This window comes from Rhinoraja longicauda, chromosome 21, assembly GCF_053455715.1.
Source record: "Rhinoraja longicauda isolate Sanriku21f chromosome 21, sRhiLon1.1, whole genome shotgun sequence".
Classification (NCBI taxonomy): Eukaryota; Metazoa; Chordata; class Chondrichthyes; order Rajiformes; family Arhynchobatidae; genus Rhinoraja; species Rhinoraja longicauda.
Genome location: NC_135973.1, coordinates 26838043 through 26858388, shown reverse-complemented (window position 1 = coordinate 26858388; position 20346 = coordinate 26838043). Strand labels below are relative to the sequence as shown.

At 47.9% G+C, this 20346-nt stretch overlaps 1 protein-coding gene across 6 annotated transcripts in view; it reads left to right on the top strand.

Annotated features, from left to right (window-relative positions):
* Positions 1-20346, top strand: part of LOC144604079 (neuronal-specific septin-3-like) — a 291677-nt gene that overhangs the window by 211271 nt on the left and 60060 nt on the right. For all 6 annotated transcript variants that reach the window (XM_078418165.1, XM_078418166.1, XM_078418169.1 and 3 more), the window contains exon 3: positions 19496-19624. In XM_078418165.1, coding sequence (XP_078274291.1) covers positions 19496-19624 — 129 coding nt within the window. The remainder of the gene's footprint in view (positions 1-19495; positions 19625-20346) is intronic.

Sequence of the window (20346 nt, the reverse complement as noted above, 5' to 3'; positions counted from 1 at the left end):
AGAGACCCGGATCCAATCCTGACTACGGGTGCTGCCTGTATGGAGTTTGTACACTTTCCCCGTGACCTGCGTGGGATTTTTCCGGGAACTCCGTTTTCTTCCCACACTCCAAAGATGTACAGGTTTTAGGTTAATTGGCTCGGTATAATTGTAAATTGTCCCCAGAATAGTGTAAGTGTGCGGGGATCGCTGGTCGGCCGGACTCGGTGGGCCGAAGAGCCTGTTTCCACGCTGTATCTCTAAACTAAACTAAACTAAACTAAACTAAACTAAACTAGAACACATTCCTATACATCCCACGGTTTGGGAGTGTGTATGTTAAGGGATGTGGTGAATTGTGGTGCAGTCAGCATAAAGGCTATGGGTGGTAGATATGGTCAAATGGCAATCTTAATAAATAAATTACGGATTAATTAGGTAATTTTCAAAACTCCACGGACTGGCCCTCGCCCTCAATAATGCATATGTTTGTGGCAACGTGAAAGTGACCCTTCTTTGATCCTAACACTAATAACAAGAAGCACCATTAAACTAATAGGACGTTTAACATTAAAAGCTAAATCAATTTTCAGAGAGATCTGTATCATATTACACGCAGTGGGCCCTTAGATGCATTAATGGCCTGGTTGAAAGAGCAAATGAATCGTTTCTGCTTCTAAAACCACGCAGTGCATCTGTGAAATGAGTCAAACGAAGACCATGTGGGACCTGTACCAAACATTGCCCCTCCTCTGGGAGTGGGACTTTATTTATTAACTCTTGCACAGAATAATTTGGGACCAGCTCTCCTCGTTAAAGGGCTTTTATTTTAACCATCCACAGTTCCTGTTCCCATGATACTGACTTTGCTTCCTCAGTTCAATTCTAATTGCTTCCATTAACTGGTTTATTAGAGCCCTTTGTTGATTTACAGTCTGTATCTTCAGGCGTGCCCCTGTGTACATCCAGTGGACACAGCATCGTGTTTGATCCTTCCCCACACCGTTAATCTCACAGGTCCTGGTCTTCCTCACTTGCTACCAGATTACAATCAGTGGGCCTTCTAGTGAACCTCTTTAAACTACCAACGTGACTGCCGGGGAGGGCAACACTGAATTGAATTGATTGAAAGATACAGCATGGAAACAGGCCCTTCACCCCACCCAGCCCCCAGAGATGCTGCCTGACCCGCTGAGTTACTTCAGCACGCTGTGCCCTTCTTTGTAACCCAGCATCTGCAGTTTTATTGTTTCTACTCTAGTTCTATGTTATTCCCACTTTCACAACTTCTCTCGACACACTGGTTCAACGGTACTTTATTGTCACATGTACCGAGGTACGGTGAAACTCATTGTTGTACACAGTTCAGTCCAAGTATCACAGTATATAAGCACTAGATACATGTTAGATAAGCATCTCAGATGCAGTGCAAGTGTACAGCAGTAGTGCGCTGAGACAGAGATTTAGTACTGTTTTGAAGTCCAAGTTGTTATTGATGTAGAATTCTTAACCTGACCCTGAAGGGCGGCACGGTGGCGCAGCGGTAGAGTTGCTGCCTTACAGCGAATGCAGCGCCGGAGACTCAGGTTCGATCCTGACTATGGGCGCCGTCTGTATGGAGTTTGTACGTTCTCCCCGTGACCTGCGTGGGTTTTCTCCGAGATCTTCGGTTTCGTCCCACACTCCAAAGACGTACAGGTACGTAGGTTAATTGGCTAAGCAAATGTAAAAATTGTCCCTAGTGTGTGTAGGATAGTGTTAATGTGCGGGGATCGCTGGGCGGCGCGGACCCGGTGGGCCAAAGGGCCTGTTTCCGCGCTGTATCTCTAAATCTAAAAAAATCTAAACCATGAAGGCAGGGGTATGAACCAAAACGATTCCTTTCCCCACAGATGCTGCTCGACTTGATGAGCCTCCAGCAGTTTATTTTCTTTCCAAGTCATTAATGTTTGCTCATTTTTAAACTAACAGATGACAAATGAATCGTTGGGAACGACTAAAATAACGAGGGCCCTGTACATGGAAACACAAGGAACTGCAGAGGCTGGAATCTTGAGCAAAACTCTAAGTGCTGGAGGAACTCAGGAGATCATGCAGTGTCCTGGAGGGAATGGACGGGTGACGTTTCAGGTCCGGACCCTTCTTCAGATTCTTCTTCGGAGTGTGGAGTCCGAAGAAAGGTCCTGACCCAAAAAGGCTACCTGTCCATCCCCTCCATGGATACTGCCTGACCACTGAGTTTCGCCAGAACCTTGTGCTTTGCACATCATCTATATCCCTCTATTCCCTGCATATCCACGTGTCTATCTAAAAGCCTATTAAATGCCACTATTGTATCTGCCTCCACCACCACCACCCCTGGCAGCGCATTCCAGGCACCCACCCCACTCTGTAGAAAGGAAAATGTGCATCTCCTTTAAACTTTGCCCCTCTCACCTTAAAACCATGCTCTCCAGTCTTTGGCATTTCCACCCTGGGAAAATGGTTCTGGCTGTCTACCCTATCGATGCCTCTCATAATTAAATATTCTTTTATTAGATCTCCACTGAACATTTGATGTTCCACAGCATAAGACTGTCTTTGTCCATTTTGCCACTGAGCTTCTCAAAATAACTCTCCGTCTTGCTCAGTAGCTTAGTTGGCACAGTGGCGCAATGGTAGAGTCGCTGCCTTTTACAGTGCCGGGGTCTCTGGTTCGATCCTGACTACAGGTGCTGTCTGTATGGAGTTTGTACGTTCTCCCCGTGACTACGTGCGTTTTCTCCTGGGGGGTGCTCGGTTTCCACCCACATCCCAAAGACGTGCAGGTCTGTAGGTAAATTGGGTTTGGTAAAATTGTAAATTGTCCCTTGTGGGTAGGATAGTGCTCGATTATAGGGTGATCGCTGGTCGACGTGGACCTTTAAAGTCTAAAGCCATAAACGGTTGGAGGTCCACCACAGACCATAGGCAACGAAGGGTTTTAGGTCCAACGTCTGATGTGGCTTCAATGACCAATCGCCCTCGGCACAGTATCTGGTTAACAGAGGACAGTGTGGAGACCAGGGTGATGAAGTGCACAAAGGTCACCTTCCCACAGGGTGCTACAATAACACTGAACAGCGTGGGGAAAACTGTTCAGCAAGCAACCGTGATCTCTTCAGTCCACCCACGATGTGATGTGTTGGTCCTGGTGGGCCAGCTGAAAATTTGTAGAATAATAATAATGATATTTTTTAATTGGTTCCTGTTGGCAAGCAACGAGTGGTGAAATTGCAACTTTGTCATCCTGGCATCAATACTGTTGCCGTTCAATACACGAAAGCTTCAATTAGAGTGCAATTGTGTCTCTGTTAATTAATCAGATGTAAACTGAGCATTCAAGTAGAAAGCACCCAAAAACAATATTGATTGATTGAACGATACAGCATGGAAACAGACCCTTTGGCCCTCCGAGTCCACGCTGACCATCGATCACCCGTTCGAAGTTATCCCACTCTCTATGCATTAGGGACAATTTTACAGCGGTCAATTAACCTACAAACATACACATCTCTGAGCTGTGGGAGGAAACGGGAGCAAACCCACATGGGCACAGGGGGAACATGCAAACTCCACACAGCCAGTACCCGAGGTCTGAATCAAACCCAAGTCTCTGGGGTTGTGAGGCAGCAGCTCTACCAGCTGCACCACTGTGCTGCCCCTAAACAGTGGCTTGGACTTGCCCTGACAATATACTTGGGCCTTTAACTCAGCGAGGTAGATTGTGAACAGCACACATCCCTTCAGCGTCTACATAGGTTCAGCCTCCCAACCTGAAAATGATCTATTTATTCTTGCTGAAAGTCAAAAACATTGCGGATGCTGCAAATCTGAAGCAAAAGCAGAAAATGGTACGTGTTCAGCAGGTCGGGCAGCATCTGTGGAAACAGTTCATGTTTCAAGTTGAAGGTCTGTCAGACAAAATGGCTCCTCCCATTGCTACCTTTGCATGATGTGGACCTACCTACAAATATCTCCCACCGAGCGATTTGTTATTACACCTTTTTGCCTGTTTGAATTATCAGGCAGCAGTGCTGATGAAGGGTTTCCAACTTGAAACCACAATTTTGGTTCCCTTTCCACAGATGCTGCCTGACCTGCTGAGTAGTTTCCACATATTCCCACTTCCACATCATGTCCAAATTGCAGAGTCATAGAATCAAACAGCACGGAAACAGGCCCTTCGGCCCAACTTACCCTCACCGAGCAGCATGCCTCATCTACACTAGTCCCTCCTGCCCCACATTTGACCCATATCCTGCTAAACCTATCCTATCCATGCATCTGTTCAAATGATTTTTAAATGTTCATTCCATTCCAAATGTTGTGATTGTACCTGCCTCAACTACCTGTTCCGGCAACCTGTTCCATATATTACCACCTTTTGTGTTTAAAAAAGTTGCCAATAGGTTTCTATTAAATCTTTCCTCCTTCACCTTAAACCTATCTCCTCTGGCTCTTGATTCCCCAACGTTTAGTAAAAGCTTTTGTTTAATAATCTCTTGTGTAGCTCAAAGAACAAATAATATTTGTAGGATCGCATGGATGATGAATCTGGTATTAGTTTAGTTTAGAGCTGCAGCGTGGAAACAGGCCCTTCAGCACAACCAGTTCATGCTGACCATCGATCACCAGATCACACTAGTTCAATGCTGTCCCATTTTCTCATCCACTTCCTACATACTAGGGGCAATTTACAGTGGCCAATTGTATCTTAAAGGCCCGCACATCTTTGGGATGTGGGAGGAAATTGGAGCACCCAGAGGAAACCCACGCAGTCACAGGGATAATGTGCAAACTCCACGCAGACAGCACCCGAGGTCAGGATTGAATCCAGGTTAGACTCGGCTTGTACTCGCTGGAATTTAGAAGATTGAGGGGGGATCTTATAGAAACTTACAAAATTCTTAAGGGGTTGGACAGGCTAGATGCAGGAAGATTGTTCCCGATGTTGGGGAAGTCCAGAACAAGGGGTCACAGTTTAAGGATAAGGGGGGTCTTTTAGGACCGAGATGAGAACGTTTTTTTTCGCACTGAGAGTGGTGAATCTGTGGAATTCTCTGCCACAGAAGGTAGTTGAGGCCAGTTCATTGGCTATATTTAAGAGGGAGTTAGATGTGGCTAAAGGGGTCAGGGGGTATGGAGAGAAGGCAGGTACAGGAAACTGAGTTGGGTGATCAGCCATGATCATATTGAATGGCGGTGCAGGCTCGAAGGGCCAAATGGCCTACTCCTGCACCTATTTTCTATGTCTATGTTTCTATGTTTACATTTACACCAAGCCAATCAACCTACAAACCTGCACGTCTTTGGAATGTGGGAGGAAACCGAAGACCTTGGTGAAAACCCGCACGGGTCACAAGGAGAACGTGCAAACTCCGTACAGACAGCACCGGTAGTCGGGATGGAACCCGGGTCTCCGGCGCCGTCAGGCAGCGGCTCTACCACTGCGCCACCGTGCCACCCCACTGTGTTCTCTGTATACGAAACATTCAGATTGCCTCAGTTCACTGCAATAGGAGTCCTGTCAATCTAGGACACAAAGTGCTGGAGTAACTCAGTAGGTCAGGCAGCATCTTTAGAGAACATGGATAGGTGACGATTCGGGTTGGGACCCTACTTCAGGCCCGACCCGAAACGTCGCCGAAAAGATGTTGCCTGACCAGTTGAGTTACTCCAGCACTCTGTGTCCTTTTGTGTAAACCAGCATCTGCAGTTCCTTGTTTCTACATCCTATCGGGTTAGTTTGTCCAAGTTTCAGTTCACTATTACTTTGTGCTCTGTGGTCACCATTACTTCCTCCAGAGCCATGAGTTACAGTGATGAATATGCTTTCAGGTTGAGTCTGTCAGAATTTTGTTTGATTTACGTAAACCTCCACCTTAGACCCATTATCGCCTGATTTAATTTGACTGGTAATCTGTGTTAGATCTGAGAGTGCTCTCAAATGTTAAACAGTAACTCAGTATATATTTGCGAGTTTAACTCTGTAAAATTCTTACAGCTTTGCCTGTGGTAGCCTTCTGTCTTGTCACACCCTTCATTTGCTGTTCCTACTTGCTGCAAAGACAGTGAAAACGTTTGATTTTCAAAGCACGACCCGAAACATCACCTATTCCTTTGCTCCAGAGATGCTATCCGACCGACTGAGTTAGTCCAGTTTTTTGTGTCTAACTCCAGTTTAGTTTAGATTAGAGATAAAGCATGGAAACGGGCCCACTGAGCCAGCGCCGACCAGCGATCCCCACACACTAACACTATCCTGCACGCACCAGGGACAGTTTACAAATCTTAATGAAGCCAATGAGCCTACAAACCTGCACGTCTTTGGAATGTGGGAGGAAACCGGAGCACCTGGAGAAAACCCACGCAGGTAACGGGGGGAACGTACAAACTCCATACAGACAAACCTCATAATCAGGATTGAACCTGGGCCTCTGGCGCTGTAAGGCAGCAACTCTACCGCTGCGCCACCGTGTTGCCCAAAGTTAGCCCGCTAGTTGTGATAGAATGATTGAAGAGTGAATCAGTTAAAGCTCCTGCACACACCTCCCCCCCACTTTCTCAAACCCCCTCTCCTCCCCTGCATCTCACCTGGGCTCCCACACATTTCTCCCCTCCACCTCCTTCCCCATTTCTGCTACCTTCCTCTCTCTGGCTTCACAATGTCGCCCGGCAACCTTCAGCCTTTGTGCCCCGGGGGCACCGCCCGCAGCCAACCTCGAGGCCGCAGAAGGTTCAAGCCCAGTTCACTCTCTTCAGCGACACTTGCGAAAGAAGGCCCATTAATTGGACAGTAGAACACAATTTGAAGGTGAGAGGGGCAAAGATTAAAGGAGATGTTCTGGGCAAGTTTTTTTTCTCACAGAATGCGATAGGTGCCTGGAACACGTTGCCAGAGGAGGTGGTTTAGGTTCGATGGTGGCGTTTCAGAGGCGTATGGATAGGCAGATGGATATGCAGAGAGTGGAGAGATATGGATCATGTACAGGCAGATAAGAGTTGGTCTTGGCATCACGTTCGGCACAAACACAGTGGGCCGAAGGACCTGTTCCTGTGCTGTACTGTTCTCCGATTCTATAAATAGCATGGCTTGCACGAATTAGACAATAGACAATAGGTGCAGGAGTAGGCCATTCGACCCTTCGAGCCAGCACCGCCATTCAATGTGATCATGGCTGATCATTCTCAATCAGTACCCAGTTCCTGCCTTCTCCACAAACCCCCTGACTCCGCTATCCTTAAGAGCTCTATCTAGCTCTCTCTTGAATGCTTTCAGAGAATTGGCCTCCACTGCCTTCTGAAGCAGAGAATTCCACAGATTTACAACTCTCTGACTAAAAATGTTTTTCCTCATCTCCGTTCTAAATGGCCTACCCCTTATTCTTAAACTGTGGCCCTTGGTTCTGGACTCCCCCAACATTGGGAACATGTTTCCTGCCTCTAACGTGTCCAACCCCTTAATAATCTTATATGTTTCGATAAGATCCCCTCTCATCCTTCTAAATTCCAGTGGTTATTTGTTTTCCCTTGGGGCATGTAATGCTGATGATGGGACAACCATTGTTAAAGCAATTCATTGTGACTCTGACTTGCTACTTTGATCACCCTGAGTAACTGAAACCGGATAAAACTTTAATCGATATCAGACAGATGCTGCTCCCTGTCTAAACAGTGTAAGGTGGTTCATATAATAACACACATCTCAGCAACAAAGTAAATGTGATTAAACTTTTATTTAAAGTGTGAGGTGGAATGATTTAGCGTTTATCGTGTTTTTGTAAAGGGCGGCACAGTGGCACAATGGTCGCTGCTTCACAGCGCCCTAGACCTGGGTTCGATCCTGACTACGGGTTCTGTCTGTACGAGGTTTGTACTTTCTCCCCGTGACCGCGTGGGTTTTCTCTGGGTGCTCTGGTTTCCTCCCACGCTCCAAATACGTACAGGTTTGTAGGTCAATTGGCTTTGCTAAAATTGAAAATTGCCCCTAGAGTGTAGGATAGTGTTAGTGTACAGGGCGATTGATGGTCGGCACGGACTCGGAGGGCCGAAGGGCCTGCTTCCGAGCTGTATCTCTAAGTGTCTAAAGTAGAAACTTTTTCTTCCCCCAGTGGGCATCTTAATGTGGGAGGCCACACCATATTAAGATTGATGGTGTGCTTGGTTGGTAATTTGAGTAAGATTTGCTTGGTTATATCCTGAAGGCTTCTACTTTGGTTTTTGAACTTGTCCATTTATCATCCTGTGAACATCATCTTGTTTGGGTTTAATCAGACAGTTCTGTGTCCACTTATGGCCCCCGACTGCGCTTAAAGGTCTGTACACACATAAGCAGTTCATTTAGAACAAGGCAATAACGTGAAGTGCTTAGATGATGCGCGGTGACTTTGTTCCACTGACCCCGGCACCGCTCGGATCAGAACCTTACGACCCCAGTCTGATCCAGAGCTTGGAGTTTCTCAGCGGAAACACACAGTGGGCAGTTTACTTCTCAGCAATCCCTCCAACATGAAACGCTCCCCAACACAAACGCTCTAGAGAGCCTCAGGAAGAAAACCACTGCCTGGTCATCTTCAGTGGTGCAATGGCACTTTATTCGTCAGATACAGTGCCAAGGTACAGTGAAATTCATTTTTGTATACAGCCGGACGATGACAGTGATGTAACATTTGGAACATAGATGATGGACTCGAAAGAAGGAGAAGTACAAGTATCACTATGCATAAGCACATAGATACATCTTCGGTATTTATTCACAAAATGCTGGAGTACTGAAGAAGGGTCTCGACCCGAAACGTCACCCATTCCTTCTCTCCTGAGATGCTGCCTGACCCGCTGAGTTACTCCAGCATTTTGTGAATAAATACCTTCGATTTGTACCAGCATCTGCAGTTATTTTCTTATAGATACATCTTAGATAAGCATCTGAGATACAGTACAAGTATATGGCAGTAGTACACTGAGACAGAATACAGAGTTGCCATTATCGGCTCCATTTTCAAGTTCCAATTGTTGTAAGTGTAGGCTTCTTGATCTGACCATGAAGGCTCGTTGTCCTTTGCTCGTTGCACGGTTGGCCCGGCCAAGCATAGCCGTGGTGTCCTCCACCGCTGTAGGCCGCGCTCGGTCCACGTGCTCGGCCTCTTGGAGCGGCGCCAGGGTCAAGCCGAGCCCCCGGCTGCTGCAGGGCCCCCAGCGGCCCGCTCCATCGTCGAGGCCGTGCACTCCCTCCCACTGCCGGCCCTCCGTACGACGCGTTGCACTTTGGGCTGGTCCGCGGCGGGCTAGCCGTGCCGGGTCAGGCCACCGCTGCCTCACAGAGCAAAAGATCTAGGTTCAATCCTTGCATCAGGTAGAGGGTGCAAGCTTCTCCCTGTGACTGCCTGGGTTTCCTCCAGGCGCTCTGGTTTCCTACTCATCCCAAAACTGTGCAGGTTGGAAGGTTAATTGGCTGCAGTACAGTGAGTGGATTGTTGATGATCAGCCATGGTCTAATTGAATGGCGGTGCTGGCTCGAAGGGCAAAATGGCCTCCTCCTGCACCTACTATCTATGTTTCTATGGTAGAATATGAGGAGTGGAGGAGATGAGTTCAGGTGGACTCGGGAATTTAGGGACATGTGGGGACAGCTCAAGCCATATCTGCCGATCAATGAGATTGTGTCTGATCTTCAGTCTAGGTTGATTATTGTCACATTAGCCCATTGTTTTTCATGTGCAGGAAGGAACTGCAGATGCTGGTTTAAACCAAAGATAGACACAAAAAGCTGGAGTAACTCAACGGGACAGGCTTTTTGTGTCTATCTTTGGTTGAAACATTTTTCTGCATTATAAACATCATATAAGGCTTAGGGTTATTATTGTCATGTGTACCGAGGTAGAATGAAAAGCTTTGCTTCGAATGCTATCCAATCAAATACAATACAATACAATACAATATCTTTTATTGTCATTGTACAAGTACAACGAGATTAAGAATGTCACTTATTCATATAATACCTTGCATGCTTACAACTAGTTCAATCTCAGGTAGACACAAAATGCTGGAGTAACTCAGCGGGTCAGGCAGCATCTCAGGAGAGAAGGAATGGGTGACGTTTCGGGTCGAGACCCTTCCAGAAGGGTCCAATTCCAGAGACAAAGTCCAATGCTTGCAATGAGGCTGTTTGAGAGATTCAGGATTGTAGCTTCTAACTTACGGAAGGATTGTTCAGAAGCCTGATAACAGAGGGGAAGAAGCTATTCCTAGGCCTGGTGGTGTGTGCTTTCAATCTTCTGTATCCTCTGACCCATGGGAGCAGGGAGAAGAGGGAATGACTGGGTTAGGGAAGGTCTTTCATTATTGTCGGCTGCCTTCCCGGGGCAAGGTGAAGTATAGATGGAGACAATGGTGGCGGCACGGTGGCGCAGCGGTAGAGTTACAGCGAATGCAGCGCCGGAGACTCGGGTTCGATCCTGACTATGGGCGCCGTCTGTACGGAGTTTGTACGTTCTCCCCGTGACCTGCATGGGTTTTCTCCGAGATCTTCGGTTTCCTCCCACACTCCAAAGACGTACAGGTATGTAGGTTAATTGACTGGGTAAATGTAAAAATTGTCCCTAGTGTGTGTAGGATAGTGTTAATGTGCGGGGATCGCTGGGCGGCGCGGACTCGGTGGGCCGAAGGGCCTGTTTCCGCGCTGTATCTCTAAATCTAAAAATCTATAGTCTGGTCTGTGTGATGGACTGAGTACATCCATAACTTTCTGCAGTTTCTTGCGGTCTTGGCTCGAGCTGTTCCCAAACCAAGCTGTGATGCAACCTGACAGTATGGTGCATCTGCAGAAGTTTGCAGGAGTCATTGGAGACATGCCAGATTTCGTCAGTCACCTCAGAAAGTAGACGAAGGAACTGCAGATGCTGGTTTACACCGAAGATGGACACAAAATGCTGGAGTAACTCAACGCGTCACGCAGCATCTCTGGAGAAATGGAATAGGTGACGTTTTGGGTCTGAAGAAGGGTCTCGACCTGAAACGCCACCCATTCCTTCCCTCCAGAGATGCTTCCTGACCTGCTGAGTTACTCCAGCTTTTTGTGGCTATCTTCGGTGTAAACCAGCATCTGCAGTTCCTTTCTACTCATCTCTTCATACTAGTTATCGAACCTTCATTCTTTCAGTCCAGAGGAAGGGTCTCGACCCATATATAGCCAAGTGTTGCGTAGGTGGGGACGGCTTTAACCTGTGTCTCTTGCCCCACGGACCATTGCCGATACCTCCGCCTGTACCTCAACACACGCTGTGTGTGGCAGTCTTTGTGGTCTTGGCTTACAGCCGACGTTCGGAGTGGGTCTCATTCCCCGCACATATCTCGATGATGTTTGCGTACCATATTGCAAGCTTTGCTCGACTTTTTCATGATTAGCCTGAAAACACGGTTTAAGCTGGCAACTTAATTGCAAGTAGGGTAGATGTGCCGGCTTCTTTGTGCGAGCACAATTGGCCCTTTGTCTCTCGGCCTGTGGGAAAACTGTGTGTGTGTGGATAAGACTCGGGCTTTAACTCAGTGAACATCTCGACAAAAGATGCCTGACCTGTCCATGGAAGATAAACCTTTAACAATATTGAGCCAGAAACATTTCTGGCTTCAGGGGACAGAAGATAAATGTGTGGCTTTTGTGTCCTCATGACATTCCACAGTGTTTCAAAGCCAGTGAACTACTTTGGCAGCGTACTCATGGTTTTTGAGGCAGGCATTTATATGGAGGATGCTTCCACAGAAAATATAAATTAGACTTTACTTTAGGCTTTAGACTGTAGAGATACAGTCGGAAACAGACCCTTCGGACCATCGAGTCCACGCCGACCAGTGATTCCTGCACACTAACACTATCCTGCACAATGGGCAATTGACTATTTCTCAGCGAAGCCAATTAACCTACAATCCCGCACGTCTATGCAGTGTGGGAGGAAACCGGAGCACCCAGAGAAAACCCACGCAGTCACAGGGAGAACGTACAAACTGCGTACAGATAGCACCCATGGTCAGGATCGAACCGGGGTCTCTGGCGCTGTGGGCAGCAACACTACACTGCTGCGCCACCGTGCCGCTCACATTAGAGGAAAGATGATTTTGCAGGTTTTCATTGTTCAACCCTGTTTCCAAGCATGTCACCATGTCCCACTCTGCACTGCCAAATCTTAGGGCGGCACGGTGCTGCAGCAGGTGGAGCTGCTGCTTCACAGCACCAGAGGCACGGGTTCGATCCTGACCTCGGGTGCCGTCTGTGCAGAGTTTGCACGTTCTCCCTGTGACCGCTTGGGATTCCTCTGGACGCTCTGGTTTACTCCCACATCCCAAAGACGTCATAAATAGAATCAGAGTGATACAGGCCCTTCAGCCCAACTTGTCCACACCAGCCAACATGTCCCAGCTCCACTAGTCCCACCTGCCCACGTTTGGTCCATGTCCCTCCAAACCTGTCGTATCCATGTACCTGTCTAACTGTTTCTTAAATGTTGGGATAGTCCCAGCCTCAACTACCTCCTTTGGCAGCTCGTTCCATACACCCACTGAAAAAGTCACCCCCTCAGATTCCTATTAAATCTTTTCCCCTTCACCCCTGTGTCCTCTGGTCCTCGATTCCCCTACTCTGGGGAAGAGACTCTGTGCATCTACCCAATCTATTCCTCCATTGATCCTTTGCACCTCATAAGATCACCCCTCATCCTCCAAGGAATAGGATCCCAGTCTACTCAACCTCTCCCGATAGCTCAGACCCTCTAGGCCTGGCAACATCCTTGTAAATCTTCCCTGTGCCCTTTCCAGTGTGACAACATTTGTGCGTGTTTGTCGGTTAATTGGCCACTGTAAACTGCCCCTAGTGTGTGGGAGAATGGATGAGAAAGTGGGATAACATAGAGCTAGTGGGATCGATGGTCGCCATGGACTCAGTGGGCCGAAGGGCCTGTTTCCACGCTGTACCTCTACAATTATATTTTCACCTGCAGCTGAAACATAGCGTCATTGTATCATACTCAGCATGGTAACAGGCCATTTGACCCAACCTATCCATGCCGAACAAAGTTGCCAGAGCATTTGGCCCATGTTCCTCCAACCATTTTCTATCCTTGTACCTGTCTAAATGTATTTTAAACATTGCAATTGTAGCCACTTCAACCCTTTCTTCTGGCAGCTCGTTCCACATAACCGCTACCCTCCGTGTGGAGAAAGGTGCTTCTCATGCCCCTTTAAAATCTTTCCCCTCTCACCATAAACCTATGCCCTCTAGTTTTTCACTCCCTACTCTGGGGACAAGACTGTGATGGTTCACCTTATCGGCACGGTGGCGCAGCGGTAGAGTTGTTGCCTTACAGCGTTTGCAGCGCCAGAAACCCGGGATCGATCCCGACTACGGGAGCTGTCTGTACGGAGTTTGTACGTTCTCCCCGTGACCTCATGGGTTTTGTCCGAGATCTTCGGTTTTGTCCCACACTCCAAAAACGTACAGGTTTGTAGGTTAAATAGTATAAGAAAATAACTGCAGATGCTGGTACAAATCGATTTATTCACAAAATGCTGGAGTAACTCAGCAGGACAGAACATCATGTGGTATGAACATCGACTTCTCCAACTTTAGATAGTTCCTCTGTCCCTCCCTTCCCCTCCTCCTTTCCAGATCTCCCTCTATCTTCCTGTCTCCACCTATATCCTTCCTTTGTCCCGCCCCCCTGACATCAGTCTGAAGAAGGGTCTCGACCCGAAACGTCACCCATTCCTTCTCTCCCGAGATGCTGCCTGACCTGCTGTTACTCCAGCATTTTGTGAATAAACAGGTTTGTCGGTTAATTGGCTTGGTCTATGTTTAGATTGTCCCTAGAGTCTGGGATAGTGTTAATGTGCGGGGGTCGCTGGTCAGTGCAGACTCTGTGGGTCGAAGGGCCTGTTTCCGCGCTATATCTCTAAAACTAAAAACTAAAAACTAAAACTATATCCCAAGTGATATTATATATCTCTACAAGATCACCCTTCAGCCTCCTACACTGCATGGAAAAACAGCCAACAATCCATTCCTCCTTATAATTCGAGGTCTCCAGTGCTTATAATATCATTGTGAATCTTTCCTGCACCCTCTCCAGATTAGTAATATCCTTCCTATAACTGGGCAGCCGGAACAGCACACAATACTCCAAGTGTGGTCTTACCAACGACTTGTGCAATTGTAACATAACGTCCTCACATCTGTACTCCTTGCCCTTGACCCATGAAGGCAAGTGTACCAAAAGCCTTCTTCACCACCCTGTCTACCTTTATTGCCACTTTCAGGGAACCATGTATCTGTATTCCTGTGTAGGAAGAAACTGAGATGATGCTGGTTTAAACCGAAGAAAGACACAAAATGCTGGAGTAACTCAGCGGGACAGGCAGCATCTCTGGAGAGAAGGAATGGGTGACGTTTCGGGTCGAGACCCCTCTTCAGACTGTCATTTTATGTCTACCTGTATTCCCCGGTCTCTCTATCCTAGAACACACTCCAGGGCCCTACTATGTACTGTGTAAGCATTTCCTTGTTTCATCGTACCAAAATGCAACACCTTGCGCTTATCTGAGTTAAATTCCATCTGCCGTTTCTCTTGGCCCAGTTCCCCAGTTCATCTAAATCCTTTTACAATCTCAGATAACCTTCTTCACACCCCGGGGACCTGCGGGTTTGTGGGTTAATTGGCCTCTGTAAATTGCCTCTGGAGTGTTTTATTGTCATATGACCCAGACAGAAACAATGACATTCCTACTTGCAGCAGCACAACAGAATATGTAAGCATAGTACTCTATAAACAACATGATAAACAAAAAAAGGTTCAGTGTGTGTACGTGTGTGTGTATTTATATATACATATATATGTACATAGAGACACACACATTTATTTTTCCACACACACACACACACACACATATGTATACATATACACACGTACAAACATGCATGCATGCATGCACATGAAAACAACAAACAAATCGAACCCAGGTCTCTGGGGCTACGAGGCAGCAACTCTACCGCTGGGCCACTGCACCGCCCCAGATTTGTTAGGCTATTTAGCTTATGGGTGTTGTGAAAGATACTGTATCAATCTAAGTTTGTTTCTTATCCGATCGCCTCTATCTCCCATTAGCTGAGACATGGACATTGGTATGTGCTGGACAGGCTGTCGTCAATACCAAGGTCATCAGGTGTTTACAAAAAAATATCAGTCTGATTTAGTCAATCAGTGTAAAGAAGAGTCCCGACCCGAAACATCACCTAACATACATGTTCTCCAGAGATGATGCCTGACCCGCTGAGTTACTCCAGCACTTTGTGTCCTTTTGTGTATGAACAGTTCCTTGTTTCTATGATCAGTGTAGTTCAGTGCTCGGCCTTTATTATGAATGCTTCAGTTTGTCTTCGATTGAATATGTGGTGATGGGCTGGAGCAGTAATCAGCTGGTTTAGGCAGCAGACCGTGCCCCTAACACAGTGCAACACGTTCACTTTCACCATTGCCCCGTGCCAAGCAGTTTCATTCAAGTTTCCATAACCTGGTTGATACTGTAACCTGCTCTACACATTGTAATGCTCTTTCGTGCACTGAGCTGAATCGTATAAACAATGTTTAATAATGCATTAAGTTTGACGTAAAAAGTCTGACTTTTTTTCCCAGCGTGGAAATGTCAACCTCTCACCTCATAGCCAGAGAGCACAGCAAAAGGTGAGGGGGGAAGTTTAATGTAGTTGTGCGGGGCAAGTATTTTACACAGAGAGTGGTGCGGGCCTGGAACGCACTTGCCAGGGGCGGTGGTGGAGGAGGCAGATACCATAGTGACGTTTAAGAGGTTTTTAGATGGGCACATGGAAGTGCAGAGAATAGAAGAATATGGATCATGTACAGGCAGATGAGATCAGTTTAACTTAGCATCAAGTTCGGTACAAACATGGTAGGCTGAAGGGCCCGTTCCTGTGCTGTACTGTTCTATGCTCCATGTGTGTGTGCTGTCATTGATGAAGTTGTCTTTTTCAGGCTGTTTGATGTCAGTGGTAGTTGCCTTTCTCGGGCTGTTCTGTTTGGGGCAGTGGTAGTTGTCTTTCTCGGGCTGTTCTGTTTGAGGCAGTGGTAGTTGTCTTTCTCGGGCTGTTTTGTTTGATGACAGTGGTAGTTGTCTGTCTCGGGCTGCTCTGTTTGGGGCAGTGGTAGTTGTCTGTCTCGGGCTGTTCTGTTTGAGGACAGTGGTAGTTGTCTTTCTCGGGCTGTTCTGTTTGATGACAGTGGTAGTTGTCTTTCTCGGGCTGTTCTGTTTGGGGCAGTGGTAGTTGTCTGTCTCGGGCTGCTCTGTTTGGGGCAGTGGTAGTTGTCTGTCTCGGGCTGCTCTGTTTGAGGACAGTGGTAGTTGTCTTTCTCGGGCTGTTCTGTTTGATGACAGTGGTAGTTGTCTTTCTCGGGCTGTTCTGTTTGGGGCAGTGGTAGTTGTCTGTCTCGGGCTGCTCTGTTTGGGGCAGTGGTAGTTGTCTGTCTCGGGCTGTTCTGTTTGAGGACAGTGGTAGTTGTCTTTCTCGGGCTGTTCTGTTTGATGACAGTGGTAGTTGTCTGTCTCGGGCTGTTCTGTTTGAGGACAGTGGTAGTTGTCTGTCTCGGGCTGTTCTGTTTGGGGCAGTGGTAGTTGTCTTTCTCGGGCTGTTCTGTTTGGGGCAGTGGTAGTTGTCTGTCTCGGGCTGTTCTGTTTGGGACAGTGGTAGTTGTCTGTCTCGGGCTGCTCTGTTTGGGGGCACTGGTAGTTGTCTTTCTCGGGCTGCTCTGTTTGGGGCAGTGGTAGTTGTCTGTCTCGGGCTGCTCTGTTTGGGGCAGTGGTAGTTGTCTGTCTCGGGCTGCTCTGTTTGGGGCAGTGGTAGTTGTCTGTCTCGGGCTGTTCTGTTTGATGACAGTGGTAGTTGTCTGTCTCGGGCTGTTCTGTTTGGGGGCAGTGGTAGTTGTCTGTCTCGGGCTGTTCTGTTTGGGGCAGTGGTAGTTGTCTGCCTCGGGCTGTTCTGTTTGGGGCAGTGGTAGTTGTCTGTCTCGGGCTGCTCTGTTTGGGGCAGTGGTAGTTGTCTGTCTCGGGCTGCTCTGTTTGGGGGCACTGGTAGTTGTCTGTCTCGGGCTGTTCTGTTTGGGGGCACTGGTACTGCACACTTGCTGCTCGTGTAAAGACTCGCAGGAAGTTAGGACATGTATTGGGTCTGCTCCTGGCGGCACGATTGTTTTCTCTGGAACACTACCAGCACTAGCTAGCAATCCAATACTTGACGTGCGCTAAAAACATTACTGGAGCTTTGACCTTTCCCTGACCAAATTGAAGTTTAGTTTAGTTTAGTTTTAGAGATGCGGCTGATACACCCTTCAGCCCACCGAGTCAGTGTCGGCCAGCGATCACCTGTGCACTAGTTCCATCCTACACACATAGGGACAATTTTACAGAAGTCAATTAACCTACAAACCTGCACGTCTTTGGAATATGGGAGGAAACGGAGCACCCGAAGGAAACCCACGCGGGTCACTGTGAGAGCGTACAAACTCCGTACAGACAGCACCCGTGGTCAGGATCGAACCCGGGTCTCTGGGGCTGTAAGGCAGCAGCTCTGCCGCCGCGCCACCGTGCCGATCCAAATCTATTAGAGGTCTCGAGAAGTTCAGCAAATTACGGTACACGCAATGATTTACCACTCCTGTCATCGCCTTCCTTCCCATCTCATCAACACAGTGAACCCATTGTCTGCTTCTGTTGAGCTGACGGTGCAGTTCGCAATCTTTCAACCTAAGTTGCTGGAAGAAATGTTTGATGGGTTTACAGGAGTCCATTGACAGCGAGAGAGAGACAGCAAGGAATGTTGTGAGAAGAGGACTAAGTGCCAGCAACTAAGGACCAACTAGAATCTCAACAGAAAGAAGTATCTGAGTCCATCCAGCAAATCCAGGCAGCACATAAAATCACACTGAGGTTTCGGGGGCTGGTCAGAGGTTAAGTAAAGGTGGAGTGAACGGTTTTTGCACAAATTACAGGCGGCAGATTTATTAGTTCCACGACCAATTAATGGGTCTGGTAAAACGACAGCCATGAAACCATAAAAGTCAAAACACAAGTCTGTAGTGACTCAGCAGGTCAGTCAGCATCTCTGGAGAATGGATAGGTGACGTTTCTAGTCGGGACCCTTCTTCAGGCTGATTGTGTGGGGTGGGGGGGAGAAAGCTGGGAGAAAGGAGGGGCAGGACAAAGCCTGGCGGGTAATAAGGTTAAAGGGAATAACAAGCAACTGCAGATGTTGGTTTACACCAAAGATAGACACAACGTGCTGGAGTAACTCAGCAAGTCAAGGAACATCCCTGGAGAATATGGAGAGGGACCTTTTGTGCCGGGACCGTTCTTCAGACTGATTGACGTTGGGAAGGTTTTGCACACACTACATCACCTACACATGTTCTCCAGGGATGCTGCCTGACCTGCCAAATCACTCCAGCACTTCATGTCTATCTTAGGTAATAGGCAGATGCAAGGGGGGAGGTGGGGGTGGGGTGGGGTGGGGTGGGAGGGGTGCTGATAGGCAGATGGTTGGACAAAGGCCAGAGATGGAGAGACAGAAGGTGTGAGATAAAAGGATTGACGAGCTGAGAATTGTGAAGCTGGAGGAAGGAATGTAGGTGGCAGGGGAAGGGAAGGGAGAGGGGCAGGGAAGGGGAGAAATAGGTGCGGGTCCAGGTGAGGCACAGGGGAGGGGGGGGAGGGGGTGTTTGAGGGGAGAGGGGGAGAGTTTTATTGGCTGTAGAACTGGGCACCGGTTCTGTGAAGGCCAACCGCCCTCCTCATCACTCGTACCATCATTCCTCATGCGCATACATACAGTAGCTGAGTGACTGAATCTGCCCCCCCCCCCCCCCCACCCCCCCTTTGTTCCAAGAGCTACAGTTGTAAGAGAAGGATGAGGAGTTTAGCCTGGTCCATCATTCAAAAGAATCAGGGCGGCACATTGGCTCAGCGGTGGAGTTGCTGCCTTACAGCGCCCGAGACCCGGGTTCGACCATGACCTCAGGTGCTGTCTGTGTGAAGTTTGCAGGTTTTCCCTGTGGGTTTTCTATGGGTTTCCTCCAGTTTCGTCCCATATCCCACAAATGCGTGGGTTTGCACATTATTTGCCCCGTGTAAAACTGTCCCTGGTGTGTGGGGATTGGATGAGAGAGTGGGATAACATAGTGTGAATGGGTGATCGATGGTTGACGTGCACTGGGTGGGCTGAAGGGCCTGTTTCCATGCTGTGCCTATAAACTCTGGTGAACCAAAACTGGATTGTAAATGATTTGGAAAACATTTGATGATTTTTTAAGTCCCATTTTTGGCCAGGTTGCTGAAGTGGGCTCTTTGTTGCTTTGCGTTGATTTCTACAAACAGACTCGTGAGAGCTCTGTGGACAAATGGGGCTTGCTGCCTTTGCTGAGGTGTCCTTTCTCTTCTCCCCCAGGCGAAAGTGGGCTCGGAAAGTCGACCTTGGTCAACACCTTGTTCAAGTCGAGAGTCAGCCGGAAGTCGTGCACGCCCAACTACGTGGAGAGGATCCCCAGAACGGTGGAACTTCAAGCCATTAGTCACGGTAAGCTTGACTGGAAGCCCACCTGTGATAGTTCGGGCGGCTTGGGATTTTCATGGGGTTTACCTGCTGGAAAAGCAGCACCTAATTTCAAAAGTCAGTCTGAAGAAGGGTCTCGACCTGAAACGTCACCCATTCCCTCTCTCTCCAGAGATGCTGCCTGTCCCGCTGAGTTACTCCAGCCTTTTTGTGTCTATCTTCGGTTTAAACCAGCATCTGCAGTTCCTCCCCACACATTTCGTCTGCAGTTCCTTCCTGCACATGTATGTGACTACGTTGTCAGCAGTACATTTAAGTGCTTTACTCCAAGAATATTAGCACGTCAATCAAGTTTTGGGTGTTAAACGAACAAGCGGGTTATTTCAAAAACATAAATCAGACACGATTAAAATGGGAGGGGCCTGTTGTGATATATCCATTCTCAGTGTGCTCTGAAATTGGAGCCACTCCCCCCCCCCCCACCTCTTTTCCAGATTTCTCCCCCCTACAACCATCAGTCTGAAGAAGGGTCCCAACCCAAAACATCGCCTATCCCAGTCCTCCACAGATGCCGCCTGACCCGCCGAGTTACTCCAGCACTTTGCATTCATTCAAGATCCCATCATCTGCAGTTGCTTGTGTCTCCATTTTACTGCTCTATCGAGGCCCTTTATTTACAGTCCTTTTGAAGCTGTACACGGAATTTCTGTCAATATTTAATCAGCGGGATGTGTGGATGGATTTGC